This window comes from Daldinia childiae (genome assembly GCF_008694065.1).
Source record: "Daldinia childiae strain JS-1345 chromosome Unknown Scaffold1, whole genome shotgun sequence".
Lineage (NCBI taxonomy): Eukaryota > Fungi > Ascomycota > Sordariomycetes > Xylariales > Hypoxylaceae > Daldinia > Daldinia childiae.
The window spans coordinates 2,540,865-2,554,051 of NW_022984642.1; the positions used below are offsets into that span (position 1 = coordinate 2,540,865).

General features: G+C 46.6%; 4 protein-coding genes across 4 annotated transcripts; 2 read left to right on the plus strand and 2 right to left on the minus strand.

Moving 5' to 3' along the window:
• Positions 1–412: 412 nt before the first annotated feature.
• GL218_00659 (regulator of g-protein signaling) lies at positions 413–1,132 on the plus strand (the record flags this gene model as incomplete). Its single annotated transcript, XM_033577091.1, has 1 exon — positions 413–1,132. The coding sequence occupies one exon, from the start codon at positions 413–415 to the stop codon at positions 1,130–1,132; it is 720 nt and encodes a 239-aa protein (XP_033442312.1).
• Positions 1,133–2,385: 1,253 nt separating this feature from the next.
• Positions 2,386–4,487, minus strand: GL218_00660 (Glycerol-3-phosphate dehydrogenase, mitochondrial; the record flags this gene model as incomplete). The annotated part of the gene is made up of 2 exons (XM_033577092.1): positions 2,386–2,534; positions 2,600–4,487. 2 exons carry the CDS (start codon positions 4,485–4,487, stop codon positions 2,386–2,388), a joined length of 2,037 nt encoding a protein of 678 aa, XP_033441914.1.
• Positions 4,488–8,200: 3,713 nt separating this feature from the next.
• GL218_00661 (uncharacterized protein) lies at positions 8,201–8,575 on the minus strand (the record flags this gene model as incomplete). The annotated part of the gene is made up of 2 exons (XM_033577093.1): positions 8,201–8,302; positions 8,357–8,575. 2 exons carry the CDS (start codon positions 8,573–8,575, stop codon positions 8,201–8,203), a joined length of 321 nt encoding a protein of 106 aa, XP_033441915.1.
• A 3,046-nt stretch (positions 8,576–11,621) lies between these two features.
• On the plus strand, positions 11,622–12,937 carry GL218_00662 (putative cytosolic iron-sulfur protein assembly protein 1; the record flags this gene model as incomplete). Its single annotated transcript, XM_033577094.1, has 2 exons — positions 11,622–12,220; positions 12,265–12,937. 2 exons carry the CDS (start codon positions 11,622–11,624, stop codon positions 12,935–12,937), a joined length of 1,272 nt encoding a protein of 423 aa, XP_033441473.1.
• Between the last annotated feature and the right edge of the window lie 250 nt (positions 12,938–13,187).

Consider the following 13,187-nt stretch of genomic DNA (forward strand, 5'->3'; position numbering starts at 1 on the left):
AAGCCAGTCACCTAGGTCATCCTATCTCCCGCATTTTATCATGGGACGTGGTGGAGTTGGTAATCGGTCTACCTCTGCCTCGGTAGAAACAGTGTTTGATTTGGTGACTGATGATAGCAGTCCAAATTCGACTCCTGCAACCGAGCCAATGACACCACCTACAACGCCACCCACCTCAGATCTTGCATTTAATACTTCACCTAATACTCTACAAAAAGCTATTTCGGGAAATAGTTGGAAGAAAATGGGTGCAAAGTTAGGATTGACAAGGAAGAGCAAGTCCGTTCGTCGCACAGGCTCAACATCAGCCAACCAACCCCCATTATGAGGGTTACAGGCCGCGCCATCATCTGATCTCTCCATCGCTGTGAGTAGTAACAGCTCGATACCTACTCTACGAGAGACTGCCAGTATGAATACGCTGTGGGAGGATCCTCACCCCGGCGAGAAATTGGAGATTCCACACGGGGTGTCTGCTGGATTATACAGTTATCCGCAGACCGTCAGTGGAGATGTCACGGGTGGCGTGGCCGTGAAAGCGCGTAGCGCATATCAAAAAGAAGAATCATGTACGGCTGGGCGCAACGTTCGGTGCCGTCAACGTAGCACCAAGCCCAAACCGTTGAAGATTCCTGCGAGGGTCGTTGAAGAGCCGGAGGCAAGAGGCGGACCAGTAATTATGCCTCAGCCGCGCGGGTTCGTGAAACGACCACTTCACCTTCTACGTTCCCCCGAATCCTTCCATAGCTTTAATTATGAAACGGATACCGATACGGAGATGAGTGCGGAGACTGGAACGATCGTTAGTGATGCGGAAACCGATAGAACCGAAGTCACTATCGGCCAGACTTCCCTCAGCGATTTCTCAAATTGCCTAGGCATATCGCAAGGAGAGGACCATTCGGCACTCACCGTTGTCGACCCTGATGCCTATACGCGAGCCAGCACTGTTGACGACACGTACGGTTGGGAAGCAGAACTGGAGCGCAAGATGAAGTGCAGAGTTAGCACGGATTCTGTGTGTCCTTATCGTCATCATAACCAATATCGGAACTCTGATGGCGGTATGCGAAACCTCTTCCAGCGTGTCTTTTCTGTATCATCCGGGAGGAGAGTCAATTCCGGTTTTTAGAACTACGTTATACCACTAAGTTGGTACTATTGAATCATGTGAGACGGATTAATGAGTTGATCTATTTTGTCGTTTCGAGCAGGGCGATTTACAAAATTTTCTTACCATGTTCATCATTGGCGGTTTGAAATGCATCTGGTTTTATCATTTTCGGCGTTATCATCCGGACGGCCAGGCAACTGGGTCCTACGGCGGCAAGCATCAAAATAAATCGGGTTAAATATGGCATAGAATGGGAAATTAACAGGGTTTGGCGAGGCGTTCAAATGGGGTTTTTGGATATCACGACTTTTGCTAGATGTAACGAATTTCCGCTCAACGTTATTGTTGTTCTTTTTTGGATTGGTTGAAGGCGAGCGAGTAAGCAAGCAAACAAGCAGCATCGTCTGCAAAGACATTGGCTCTAACTTTACACTACACCTGCATTGTATAGAGCGGGGAATTATTGGGCAAGACAAGACAAGCAGAGACAAACGAGAGAGTTTGTGTGCTGATATATCTTCATGTCGATATATCGTAATCCTCGGGTTGTTACTAGTAGAGGAGCCGAATGAATATAGTATGAAAGTCCATGTAACTATATGAAACCGGCTACAAATTATTATTATGATGTGATCTTGTGGTTATGTTACTACTACGCATGACTTGAATGAATTCATGCAACTATGCACTTATAGTTCTTGACTCATGTGTTTCCACTCCGTCTCATCTTCTAAGCTTTGACTTAATGTTCATCCAATGAAATGTTGTCATCTGAAGGGATTGACCACTCAAAACCGTTAATTGAAACTAGTCATTCTTAGGTATCTAACGTATCAGATTGTAGTACTTTTATGAGCTCTTGTCAATAGGTCTAATAAGTTGCCTCCTACCAAATGACTAACCTGATTAATTAAGAGTGTAAACAAGATGGTAAACCGCTAATAGTCAACATGTCATATAGTAGTCATAGTAGAATAGGTAGTTAATACCCCAGGTAAAAATTCACGATTCATAGTCTTTCCTATTTGCTATCGACTATCAAATCCATTACAGCTGCACGTCGATGGAGAATACATCGCCTTCAGCAGCGACGCTTTTGAATACATGACGAAATGCTCCTCCTTAACCCAAGGGAAAAACAAAACACACGCCAGAATTGCTCCATCCAGCCGTCTATACCTCGAATTACGGGTTCCTTTATATAAACCCATTTCCCATCTCTTTTAGGTCTCCAGATAAATCTCCCTTTCTTTCGCTCTAATCCGTCTTAATTACTCTTCTACAACGGGGGGCTTGTTGTGTCTCGAGTACATCTTGTATTCGAGCGAGGAGCTAAAGTCGAGCTTGCCCTTCTCAACCTGGGCCCTGGTTACGGTAAGCATCGGCCCGGGCAGGCCCATTGACTGCAAGAATTCTACGGCTAGAGTAGGATATCAATTAGTATTTTTCTTTATAAAATGGAAATAAATTGCGCAGGTTACTCACTGTCTTTCCATTCTTGCTCCTGTCTCTTTCGGTCCCACTTCAGTTCTTGGCTCATGATATCGATGATCTTGGGCAAGCACTCAAGCGCAGCCTGGGCGTTCAGGAAGGCCAGTCTCGTTCTTCGTGCGAGGATATCAACGGCAGTCTGCGCATACTCGTTGGTGATAGCATATCTGATTTCGCCATCTACAAACGGGTAGAGACGAGCTATCCGCTCTCCTCTTGCGGGGAATCGGAGGTCTGTCGGCTTGCACATGGCCGCAACAGTCCATGCTCTGTCACCGTAGCTCTCGGTCAAGTGCTTAGCGACCTCGGTCTCGACGCCAAAGTGTTGAATCAAATTGATGAATAAGGTCTTACTGAAACCATGGGCACCAACTAACCGGACGTTGTGAGTCTGGCATGATCCGTCTAGAATTGCACCGTCGTCTATAGCTTCGGTGCCGCTTACTCGTGGGGCATTAGGGAAGGGTTTAGTAGGAAGGTTAAATTCCTTGACTGCTGCATCCACACAATCCTCAGCCATTTGTCGGTAGGTCGTCCACTTTCCGCCTGCACATGTCACGAGGCCGGAGCTGGAGATATCAACAAGGTGGTTGCGTACCAGCGATTGAGTGTTCTGGGCCTTGGGGTCTTTGACTAGAGGACGAATGCCAGACCAAGCTGCAAGCACATCGCCACGGCGAACATGGATATCCGGAGAAAGATAATGGCTAACTTCGTTCAAAATCCACTGAATCGACTTCTCGTCGGGGAGGGGATTTGGAGAGATAGTTGTAGGCTCATCAGTCGTGCCAGCAATGGTATTTCCTTGCCACGGGAGGAAGAAGATAACTCGGCCGTCTGACGTTGATGGATCGATTAATCCCATGTTTGAAGGACTATAGTAACCGGGTAAGATGACGTGGACACCCGAAGCAGGCGCAACGATTTCCGCACAATCCTGGTCGTCAAGTTTCCGGATAGAGTCGGTAAATGGACCGGTACAGTTCACGATACATTTAGCCTTGACGGTAAATGGATCAGACTTCTTACCATTGCGCTCACTGATCACGTCCTTCACCAGAGCACCGTTTAGCTTGCCGTTCTCATTTTTCGTCAGCCCAGTCACCTCAGCATGATTAAGCACGGTAGCTCCGTATACCGCTGCGGTCATGGCAATAGAGACGTTCATTCTTGAGTCGTTGTGCGCGCCGTCATAGTATACCAAAGCACCAACAAGATCAGTCTGCTTCAGCATGGGAAACGCGTCTAGAGCCTTACTCCTGGTTAAAAAGTAAGAGCTCTCGATACCTTCGCTACCAGCAAGGAAATCGTAGAACTTGGTACCAGCCCAATAGTATGGTGCCTTCCACCACTTGTCCAAAGGAAGCATAATAGGCAGCCACGAACTCAGATGAGGAGCTGTCTGCAAGAAATACTTGCGTTCCTTGAGGGCCTCCTTGACTAATTGGTACTGACTGTAATCCAAATTCCATACAGCTTTTTCCAGATATCTCACACCACCATGTACAAGCTTGGTACTTTTACTACTGGTACCACTGCTGAAGTCGTCTCTCTCGACGACTGCTACTTTGAGGCCTCTAGTAACAGCATCTAATGCAACACCTGCCCCGGTGGCTCCGCCGCCAATAACAAGCATATCATACTCCTCCTCTTCTCCGGTGCTCTTTTTTAGGTCGGCTATCTGCTCCTCACGGGATTTCACTTTCGGAAATCGAGGGAGCTTAAATGTGCCATCGGCGCCGTAGATGGGAGGAGGGACCGCAGGGCCTTCGAAGCCTGGAATATTCCGGGGTCGATATGTGTACAGAAGCGCACCACCACCAACCGCAGCGATTGTGGTGGGAAGCGCAATGCGCTTCAAACCTCTGGCAAATCTAGACATAATGAAAGAGTTTGACTGGTATTAAGAGTTAGGTGTTATCCCGTTCAGACTGTGCCTACTTGAAGACACGAAACTGCGTTCAAGTGCAAAACTCGAACACAGTAGCTAGACAAACAAGCCGAATATTCTCCTAGCTCGAGCGTGATGCAAGGGGTAGTATAAAGCGAGACAGAAGACGGGTCTCTTAATTAGCGACCGGCTGGCGGCAAAATTGACGCCAAGTCAGGTCAAATTGCCTTTGAGGCTCGAATTACTTAGGCTAGATGTTGTAAAGAAGAACAATTAGAGAAATTTCCCTCACTCTGAAGTGGAAGTGGAAGTGGAAGTGACGAAGTTGAATTGTGTTGGTACAAGCGTGGGGGTGACCACGCGGTCAGGCACTTCTCCTTTCGGTGGAGAAGTAAATGGGGAAGAATGGAGACAACTACGTGTAGAAGTTGATATCAACATTGTATTCGTACCTGATACAAAGCTATGCCGAGAGAAAAAAAATACAATGGAAAAGGGCTTGCTTTTAGTTCGTGGTATTAGCTTGTGATGGGTTGGTTGAGAATTGGGTCTGCAGCTCCCTTCCCGGAGCGAAAAAAGTGAGCAGTAAGCCCCATACTTCTTCCCATAAACGTGCATTTTAATACCCCACAAGCCCCATAATTAGGGATGCGGCAACGGGAACACGGTTGGGCTCGGTACAATGTCTGAATATAAAAGGCTCACTAAAAAAAATGTTCACTGTGTTGCACAGCATTGAATGTTAACCCAAGGTTATGCACTTATTGAGATGGTTCGATTGAGCGGGGGAGAAACAGGGGAGAGTTTCTTAAGATTCCTTTTAGATACTTAGGGTCGGCAATAGATGTTCCATCAATTATATACGAATCATAGATATGTAGTATCACCTTTGTAAATACCATTACACAAAGGAAGGGCTTTGTCTCGGAACTTATACTTGGATGATTTCAACTAGAAATTATATTTACTACATATTTATTCCTCCTCAGTAATTACATATGTATAACTAAATAGGGGTGATCCATACAAGGCAGCTTCTTTTCTCCACGTGCGCGCGTCTCTTCATACTTGACTGACGTATGTATTCAAGGTAGCAATATCCTTCCAAGTTATGCAACCAAATTTCAACCAATCCAATAAATCGCTAGCTTCTTTCTTATCGTCATTGCGGCCTCGGGGTAATAGTACCGAGTACCTTAGAGTCGGACTAAAATATTTAGTACATGTGATTAGTGAATTTTTTTTAGTACGACGTCAGCAACTATTATTTCGTTATACCTACAAATGAGAAAATACCTATTAAAGTCCATCACACAAATAACACATCAACAAATCAACAAATGTAATCGTTTCGTTGACTTTCTCGCACTCGGCCAGAGACGTCCTAAAGTCAGAGGCTGCTCCGGCTTTAACCATCGTCACGCTATCTGCGCTGATAGAAGATTTCGACGGGGCAAACGCACCGCCACCACTAACATCGTCGATCTGTATTATATCTACCTGGATCTCCTGTGACACCATGATACCTCCGAAAGAGGAGGAGGATTGCTGCACCACCGCTTTGTCAGATATCGTATCATTCCACGACTTATGGCGACCGGGGAAATCCTGACTGCATCGCTTCACCGTAGAACTGCAAACATCTGATTCATAATTAGAAGATCTTTGCATCAATTCCGTCGGTGTTGAGCAGCTATCTTCAAATATGGCATAGTCATTGGGTTTCGACCGTCTAAAACGACGCAACAAACTCAAGCGATTCCGCCAGAATATGGCTCGCCCGGCTCGTTGGTATATTGCAGGTGGCTTATTGATCGGCACTGCATTTACGGTCGGGGAAAGTTCCCGATGCACGTGCCTTGTAAATGCGGCAAGATGAGGCGAATTCTTATATGCCATCTGATGAATCTTAAAGAAATTTAAGGGTATGAATTCGCATCTAGGGTTACTGGCGCTGGCGTGAATTGGTAACATGATGCAGAGAGCAATCATTGTGCAAGATTCCGAGCTTAACCCGGCTCGAGCTCTGCAGGGTACTTGGACTACCCTAGAAGTCAATACGGCTTCATCGAAAATGGGATCATCTACCCAAGCGCGAAGAGATTGGAGAGCATCAGACAGCTGCGAAGCAAACACACCTCTCGAGGAGAAAGCTTCTTCAGCGCGTTGAGATTTTGGAACAAGACAGGGACATTCATTCTGTTAAGCCGACGAATAACTATACATCAGAGTCAGTTGTGAAATTGCGTGTACGAGGGCAATAAGACAGAACAATATGCATTAGACATTGAGCTTTCGAATAGGGCTAAGTCGGCGATTGACTCAAGACTATTGGAATAGAGAGGTGTTTGATATACGTACTATCCATCTGCCATGACTCCAGGCGTTCAAGCGGCACTGGCATAGTAGGGAGCAAGTTTCGAGCGCCTTTCTTCACAACAATATCGAAACCAAAACTTCCCACGCGAGCCTTGACGCCGAAGAAGCCGATATGTACGCCACGGTCCAACACAGCGCTACCTTCGGCCAATACTGCCATGCTTCTTAGCTTCCCCTTGAGGTCCCTACTCTTTATCTTCATGCGGGAACCAATAATCCCGCACACCTGGTGAGGCTCTGCAAACCGGAAGCCAGCGGCCTCCAATCGAACCACTTCATGAGAATGCTCAATGGCGGACCAAGAACATCAACGAGCCATGTCCATATTCTTGGTGTAGCCTAGCCCGAAGGCTATGTGCCCTACTATATGCGCCATAGCCGCCCTTTTCTAGCACGTTGGCAATGCTGTAGTTGAGTTTATGAGGTAGCTCGTCAACCCCGGTAGCTAGAATTTCATCCCACAAGATACCCACGTCGACGAGCTTCTCTTTTAACTTGTTTGCTAAATTTATAGCTGCGACGCAGAATAATTCACGAAATATGGTGTCATAATTCTCGATTAGTTTACCCTCATCGTCAACGAGACGGATCTTAGTATCGCGAGGACCCTTGGGCAAACGCGCCAGGTGTTTAGCCATGCCATCAACCATACCGACTACACTATTCCAATCTCGAGAGACTTGGAACATCCAATGAAAAAGAGGATGAGAAATACCGAATGTGTCGTCTTGGCTCTTTTCCACATAAACGTCTGTAATCTTCTCGCTAGGTAGCAAGCCGTCTGGGCTCACTAATATCCTCCCCGACTTATCGAACACTGCGGCCGCCAAGACAATTTGTTGGGCCTTGCTCGCATTTCTTCTCGTGACGCGTGCTGCGTAAATGATGGATCCTGCCATGAAGAAGGCTGCGGGGATTAACAAACATATGACGATTATGATGGCCTGACTTTGAGAAAGTTGAGGGTTGCCATTCGTATGTTTCAAGCGATAATTTGTACCGACAGCCGCAACCCAGTGCATTCCAGACACGGCACCAGCCAACAAATGTGCAGATAGCACTCTTTTCTGCCATGAATTCTTCCAGGACGCTCTACAGAAAAAGAAAAGTGATAGGGCCATGATACTGTCAACCACAGCGATGACTGCTGCCCCCCCCCGCAATAAACACCTTGTCATATATGCAGTCGTAGTTGGTGATAGAAGCGTTACCTAAATAATGCATCCCGCAAATACTACCACCAGCAAGCACGCTTCCACAACATATTCGCCACCCGGAAACCTTGAAGTTCGCGCCAATGGCTACGAAAGCCACCAGGAGTACAATTACTGGTAAGAGAAGGAGAGTGCGGAGTAGCGGCTAGAATAATTGATACGGAGTTCAGGCTCGCCCTCGCCTAGTATTATTGCATGATTGCCGACAAAATGCTACGGCCAGTTAGGCATCCAGGAATATTTTGAGAGTGAGCCATGAAGTCTTACCATGCACCATATCGATATCCCACCCATAGCCATTGCAGCACTGACAAGTATGAGATGGTTGGATAAGCCATTCCGGGAAGTTCGACGATTGAGTAGCTCGAGTGTTAGGGCCGCTCCAACGCAAGAGACAAGGTAGCTTAGAAACACGAAGCCTCCCCGAAACGATCGAGGGACAATTTCATCTTCATATTGCTGAAGTAGTTCCTCGCCTTCCAACATAGCGGAGACTTTTTCGTATAAGCCGAATCGAGGCCCACGGGAGTGACAGGGGGCTATGAGGCGAGAGGGGAATTAACGATAGTTTACGCTGGAGGTGACAACGTAAGATTGTTGCTCGTGGATGATATTCATAAAGCAGTATCCGCCGGACGGATACCAATATAAGAGACCCAGGCGTTTGATCGTAAACATCTATATGCCTTGCATGTAGGTAGGAATCGATTCAGGAAACAACCCACCTAACACATGTAAAAAGAGACACTGAACGCCAATATGGAGAACGCCGCGCGAGTATGGAGGTGTTAGGACTCAATAGAACGAAGAAACCAAGCTTGACCAGAAGATGCTCCCCTCCATGACATTACCGTTCCAATTAGAGGCAAGTTTGGCGTCGAACACATTATAGAATCCTGCGGACATCAGTGTAGCAACCCTGTTAGTGCGTTCAGAGGACAATTATAGCAACAGGGCGCTGCTTGGCAACTACCAAGATGTCAATTTCAAAAGGGACTGGAGCTTTACAGGAGGTCTCACCATTAGGACAAAACTTGCTTTTTCGAATGTGTAGTAGAAGCAAGCGTAGAACCATAGGAACTAATGGCAATTCCGATACGACGGCACTTAGAAGGAGGCCACAACTTGGCATACACGGCACAATGCCACAATATAGGAGTGGCTAAAATATTTCATAAGCAAGCTCTTATCTTATGTTCGGAGTTGGGCAATTCAAGATGTAGCAGCCTCAAGCTAGCCTACCTATTCTACCAAGTTCGCCGATTACTAACACTAGAAAACGGACTAGGAACCAATGAAAGAATATCAAACAAGAACATGCATAGTCCTACCGGGTTTCATGGATGATGCCTGAGAAAGCGCAACTCATATCATATGTTCCACATATATCATTGTCTATGAAACGAACGACGACGACGACGACGACGACGAGAACCCTGACCTAGGTACATATACAGATCTTGAAGGGTTGGGGGCTGCAGGTTCCTTCCGTTGCATTATCCTAACCCTTACGTACGTTGTGCTACAATATCCCTCTAAAATTTCGCTACCAGGTGTCCGGGAACTTAGTCTTAACGTTCAATTAACCCAGAATTTCATCGTTAGGAGATATCTACTTACTTCTTCTATCTATTTGTTACTTTCTAATGGTTCAACCCATACAGCTAGCCTCAGGCCACACGGCTTTCCTCGTCACATGTTAACACTTTGCCTTGACTAGTCGTTTTTTAGTTCATCGCGAAAAGAAAAAGATGAGTACGCCACAGATGCCGGCGTTTATATTCGGTCGATGCCATTAAGCCATGTTTTCCCTGTGTTGTTCAGCTGTAACATGAGCCAATGAACGAAAGCTACTCTTGGTTTTATCAACGTCATCTAACTTGATACCATGATTCTCCGGACAGTTGCCCTCAAAGCTAGGCCCTGGATTAGCAATCTTTATACTACTTACAAACGGAGACCGGCAACGAGTGGCTTGTCGGTCATCTATCTTGGTGGTTTAACTAGGAGGCTACCCCATCTCACAGAAAGGGATAGGACGGGGCATAGGTTAGGTGGCCTCCTACGGTCATCACACAATTAACGGAGCATAACGACCAGTTACCGTTGGCATTGAAGAAAAAGAAAGTAACCATACCACTAAACAAGCCATAGCTGCCTGTGATAGTAATATTCTAGATCCTGCCTGTCTTGCATTTGCTAACTCTACACTAAATTAATCAGATCAGGGGACCTCATAACTAGCCTAGCTCCATATTGATTTGCTTATATTCGAATAGCTCAGGCCTTCTGACGATAGCGTGGCTTTTAGAGGGACGCCTTCCTGTGGCATTACGCCACGTTCACATTCCAAAATCAGGATTCCAGAGAGTCAGTTTCGCTAGATCGTGTTACAAGATTGACTGAATTTCTACATTGATTACTATCATGACTTAGAGCACAGGGAAAATATGTTCAGGACGACGAGATATTACCTACTACTTAGGTATTTGCACGGGGTTATCCGATGAATTTGACCTGGCCAATTATCATTAAATCCCAGATACTTAGGACTAAAGAACACGCGCCCTTGCTGATAAGAGAATACTCTCCTCAAGATATCTCCAACAATGTGGACATGTCTGTTGTACGAATATGACTCAGACTAGTCTCTAGCTGCACTATTCTATCATTTAATGTCTTATATTTTGCGACAGGTCATCCTATTCACAAGAACCGAAGTTGAGCTGGTCGAGTTCAACACTGAATGAAGGGCCTATGTATACCGAGTACGTAACTTCGGCTAACAGTACCGCCTTGAGAACAAGGCTTAAATACTTCGAATTTGCTTTTCTCGGAATACACTATGTAGGACCACAATAGGGAGAAATCATCACAATGATAAGAGGTAATGCAATATATTCAAGAACCTGTGATGTGGGAAGTTACCGGATCCTAATACATCGACCCTTACCAACAGTTTGGAATTGACTTCGGATATACCCTACAACTGAAATATAAAAGAATATATAACCTGATCTTGAAGATAATGACTCATGTATATGGTGTATTAAATAAACGCTTAGACTAGATGGTTATCGGTATACAATACTCTCACTCGTTAAAAAGTAGTTTTTACTAGGGCAAGTATAAATAACAATACTATTAGTTAAGGGTTAAATAAACATTAGTTATACAATTCACGTGTAACTTCATGTAGTCGTAGCTGTAGCTTTTGTGTAAGCACACCTATAATACAAGTATCACCGTACTCCTTCAGAGCCCCACTACGCTGAAAGTGCAAAGCTTTAACCCCACGTTGCCCCGCATACGTCAGTCTTTGTGATACCGCTGTGATAACTCGATTAGCGCCGACAATAATAATAATTCGTCCAATTTTCAACATCGTCCGTAATTTTTGTGAATCCACGTCGCCGTTCACTTCCATATACCCATTGCAAAATCTTCGATATTAGATTATTATCAATCGGAAAAGGCGATCGCAAGTATTGAGGTTTGAAATTTCTTACCCCGCCGCGATAAGTAGCGAAAAATGGCGCCTCCAGAATCCGCCAATCTGCTGGTGGCCCTGCCCCCCTTCAAACCCGACCTATACCAGCGCGCCTGGCAATCGATACCGCATCCAACCCTTCCCCTCCTAGCCACTGCGCACCAGAAGTCCGTTACCGTCTTTTCACTCTCAACCCTTTCCGCCCACAGCGCTCTAACCAACGGCCACGATCGCTCCGTGCGTTCTACAACCTGGAAGCCTAACCTGTCGCCTCACAAGCTATGTTTGGTGACCGGAAGCTTCGATTCCACAGCAGGATTGTGGCGCTGGAACGACGAGGCGAAGGGCGAATTGGAGGTCGATGTTACAGAGGAAGATAGTGATGATGACAAGAAGGAGAAAGAATGGGACTTGATTGTTATCCTAGACGGCCAGGACTCAGAAGTCAAATCTGTCTCGTTTTCACCCACGGGACAGTTTCTCGCGACGTGTAGCCGGGACAAATCTGTCTGGATATGGGAGGACGTGGGCACGAACGAGGAAGACGACGAGTGGGAAACAGTTGCCGTTCTTAGCGAGCACGAAGGCGATGTCAAAGCTGTAGCCTGGTGTCCGGAGACCAATAGAAGTGGGCGCGGGCGGTATAGCAGCGATGTCTTAGCCAGCGCGAGTTACGATAACACAGTCCGTATATGGCGGGAGGAATCCGAGCGGAGTGGGTGTGTGTTGCGGTGCTCGAGGGCCACGAGGGAACTGTCTGGGGTGTCCAGTGGGAGCCGAAGCCGAGAGGGGAGAAGTTCCCGCGGATTCTAACGTGGAGCGCTGATCGCACGTTGAGGATATGGACGCTCAAGGAGGAGGAAGAGGAAGAAGAGGCGCCACAGCATGCGTGGGGAAGTCTAGGAGGAATACCGAATACCATGCGAAGGGCATTGAAGGAGGAGTGGGAATGTACTGCAGTGCTCCCTACGGCGCATACACGAGATATATACTCCGCATCATGGAGCCCTGAATCCGGTATGGTTGCGAGCACAGGTAGCGATGGCATTATTGCCGTTTACCGCGAGGAGGAAGATATAGCCACGAACGGGGTCCAGGCTACGGATGACGAGGCGGCTGCTGAGTTAGATGGGGATGTCCATATGACGAACGGCCATACGCAAAACAACAAGCCCCAGGAATCCCGAAAATGGAAGCTCATATCGACGACCCCTAACGCTCACGGCGCATACGAGGTCAACCACATCACCTGGTGTAAGCGCTACGATCAAGGATGCGCACCCGAGAAAAGAGGGATCGAAGAGATGTTAGTTTCGACTGGAGACGACGGCATCGTTCGACCGTGGCAGATATTGTAATAATTAACCTAGAGGGTCTTGTTATAATACATCACTCAAACTGTATTTAACGTCCAGGGAATCATGGCCTTGAAAGCCGAGCTTCCCACCATATAGGACGAACCACCGCATCGCTATCCGTTGCTCGGTTTACTTAGGTTAGGGTACATAGACAGGGAAGCCCAATGCGACGAGCAATCTGTCAGAAATCGAAACGCGACAATGATTAGCCACCACTCCCTTAGGAGAATGCGATAAACTTACAAAAACC